Genomic DNA, 3,422 nt, shown 5'->3' on the forward strand with positions numbered 1-3,422 from the left:
TTTTTATTTTTTATTTATTTATTTTTTAGTGATCCCAATCTTTTTAAAATTTTTCTTTGAAACAGGGTCTTGCTAAATTGCCTACGCTTGGGCCAGGGATATAGCTCAGTGGCACAAGTGCCTGCCTGGGCAAGTGTAAGGACCTGAGTTCAATTCCCAGTACCAAATAAATAAATAAATAAATAAATTGCCAAGGCTTGGCCTGAAAGTGATCTTCCTGTTTCTGCTTCTCAAGTAGCTGGGATTATATTGCATTAGCCACCACCCTTGCTATGTTTATCTTTTAAAAAATCAAATCCAGGCTAGTAATGTAGCTCAGTGGTAGAGCTACATTTAGCATTAGATGAGGCCCTGTGTTCAATTCTCAGTACTGAGGGAAAAATGTAAATCCTATGACATATTTTCATCAAAAATTTATTCAACAAGCCAGGTCTGGTGGTACACGCCTGTAATCCCAGTACTTGGGAGGCTGAGGTAGGAGAGTCATTGTGAGTTTGAGGCTAGAGTGAGCTACAAAGTGAGGTCAAGGCCAGCCTGCACTACATAGCGAGATCCTGTCTTAAAAACACACACACAAAAAAAACAAACCCCAAAAACTAAATATTTATTCACCCAAAATCACTGAAAACAACTATTCAAACAAATACTTGTACATGAATGTTCACAGTAGCAAAAAAGTAAAACTAAGGTCAGGCATGGTGGTTCACATTAAAACCCAGCTAATACCGCACTTTAAAATGACTAAAGAACAACTTTGTTCAATAGTCCTCCTTAAGATAAATAATATAGGGGCTGGAGATTTAGCTCAGCAGCACAGCGCCTGCCTGGCAAGCGCAAGGTCATGAGTTCAATTCCCGGTACCGGAAAAAAAAAAACAAAACACCAAAAAAATATATAAATACATAAATAAATAAATAAATAAATAAAATAAAACCCAGCAGACTTCTTGGAGGCTAAGGCAGGAGGATCACAAGTTCAAGGCCAGCCTGGGCTACCTAGCTAGACACTGCTCTCCAGCCCTTACCAAAAGTAAAAGTCACCTAAGTGCCCATCAGTGGGTGAATGGACAAACAGAAGGTGGTTTATTCATATACCTGTAATGGAAAATTATCGGTCACTGAAAGGAATAAAATCCCGATAGATGCTACAATGTGTAGCATCAGGAACACACCAAGTGAAAGAGGTAAACACAAACAGTTGCTATCCTATGATTCTATTTCTATGAAATATCCAGAAGAGTTAATGCTATAAAGGCAGAAAGCAGTTTAATTTTTTTTTTTTTTTGTCTTTTTGAGACAGGGTCTCACTGTGCAGTTCAGGCTGGACTTGAGCTCACTTTGCAGCCCAAGCTGGTCTCGAACTCACAACGATCCTCCTGCCTCTGCCTCCCAAGTGCTGGGATTACAGGTGTGCACCACCATGCCTGGCCAGAAAGCAGTTAAGTGCTTGCGGTGGACTAGGAGGAAGGGAGAATGAGGAGTGACTGCTTAATGGGAATGGAGTCTCCTTTGCTGGTGAAGGAAATGTAGAACTAGATGGAAGCCAGGAGTGGCAGTGCATGCCTGTAATCCCCGCACTTTGTGGGGCTGGGCCAGGGGGCTGCAAGTTTCAGCCTAGCCTGGACAACTTAGCAACTCAGACAGACGGTCTTAAAATGAAAAGTAAGAAAGTGTTAGGATGTAGCTCAGTGTGAAGGCCCTGGGTTCAATCCCCAGAACCAAAACCAAAACCAAAATCAAACCAAAAAGAAAAATAAAACTAGATAGAGGTGACAGTTATGCAGTATTGGAATTTGCACTTTGAGATGATTAGTTTTGGGCTGGCGCTGTGCCTCATTGGTGGAGCATTTGCCTACACAGGGGAAGCCATACGTGTGTTCAGTCCCTTTTATGGAAAAAAAAGAAAGGTTAGTTTTATGTTATGTGAATTATTTGTCTTCAGCTAAAGAAAGGGAATGGTAGTTCTTTCCATGGGCAATGTTTTTCTTTGTATTTTTGGGAATATGGAACCCAGAGCCTTCCATATGAGGCAAGCCCTCTATCACTAGGCTACACCGACTGCACCTTTTAATAATTTAAGATAGGGTCTCACTGAGTTTCCCAGGGTGGCTTTGAACTTGTGACCCTCCCGCCTCAGTCTCCCAGGCAGCCGGGATCATAGGCATGTGCTACTGTGCCTGACCCCACATGCAATGTTTTTTTTTTTCACTCAAGATATGTAAAGTTCAAACCTGGCCATTCCTTTCCCTTTTCCTTACCTGTTAGTGTAGAGTTTGAGTTGAGAATTCATTGGCATTAGAATCTTCTCAGGCTGATACTCCGAATTGAAAAGTTGGAGTTTTTCAAACACCTATAATGAGAAAATAATGTTTTCCTCCTTTCTGTAAGAGAAAAATTATGACCTTTACTCACATAGAGACTTTAGCAAAGTGCTAAATAAGGGATAACTACAAGTCAACAGTCTGCCCAACTTGTGATTAGTCTAAAATCTTCCACCATACTCCTTTCCAAAATGAACCAGGAACCTGAAACACATCTACGTAATGCACTCTAGAATATATAAATAATATCATCCATGCCTCTGTTTTTTTTATTTTCCTGCTTCTAACTGAAGGACTGATCATGTGGCAAAGTTTACACTTACTGTAGCCTCTGGGCTACTTAGATATGAAATGTCTTTGAAATTTCTAATTTTGCTTCTGGTAACCTGACGTGAGATCTGGGGACAGAAACCTACAATGTTAAATCACTGTGGGACACCACCTGGTTATTCCATTTCTTAGTAGTGTTCTTTTCCTTACACTGAATTACAGAACTAAAACCAAAATAAAGGGAATAAAATCAGCCCCACTTCAGAGGCAGAGAAACTTACTTCCCCCTTAGAAATGGTAATTATTGCTGAGTGTGGTGGCACACACCTGTAACCCCAGCACTTGGGAGGCTGAGACAGGAGGGTTGCCATGAGTTGAAGGCCAGCCTGCGCTCCATGGTAAGTACAAGGCCAGCTGAACTACAGAGCGAGACCCTGTCCCAAAAAAACAAAACTGACAACAAAATAAAGTTGCCTGTAATCTCAGCACTTGGGAAACTGAGACAGTAGTTGCAAGTTCGAGGTCAGCCTGATCTATATAGTAAAACCCTGCCTCAGGAAAGAAAATAAAAACAATAATAACCCCCTCAAGAAACTTTCTGTGATAGCCCACACTGTGTTTCCCAGAGGCAGCGTGTGCTGTTCTCCTTGCTCTCTCTTTTCTATTTACTTGGTCCAAGCTCACTCTGCAGAACCACTTTGTCACTCTTCATTTTTGTTTTCTTGAATAAACTTTGCCACTCCAAAACAAAACAAAACAGAAAACAAAAAACAAACAGTAGTCAGGCTGGTGGTGCATGTCTGTACTCCTAACATTCAGAAGGCTTGCTGGG

General features: G+C 41.2%; 1 protein-coding gene across 1 annotated transcript in view; it reads right to left on the reverse strand.

Annotated features, from left to right (window-relative positions):
- The window catches only part of Nup210l (nucleoporin 210kDa-like), a gene marked incomplete in the record, with an annotated part of 112,499 nt that overhangs the window by 26,655 nt on the left and 82,422 nt on the right, over positions 1–3,422 (reverse strand). Inside the window, 1 exon segment of the mRNA XM_013508241.1 lies at positions 2,258–2,349. Coding sequence (XP_013363695.1) covers positions 2,258–2,349 — 92 coding nt within the window.

The sequence above is a fragment of the Chinchilla lanigera genome, unplaced genomic scaffold (assembly GCF_000276665.1).
Source record: "Chinchilla lanigera isolate Chin_1 unplaced genomic scaffold, ChiLan1.0 scaffold00144, whole genome shotgun sequence".
Lineage (NCBI taxonomy): Eukaryota > Metazoa > Chordata > Mammalia > Rodentia > Chinchillidae > Chinchilla > Chinchilla lanigera.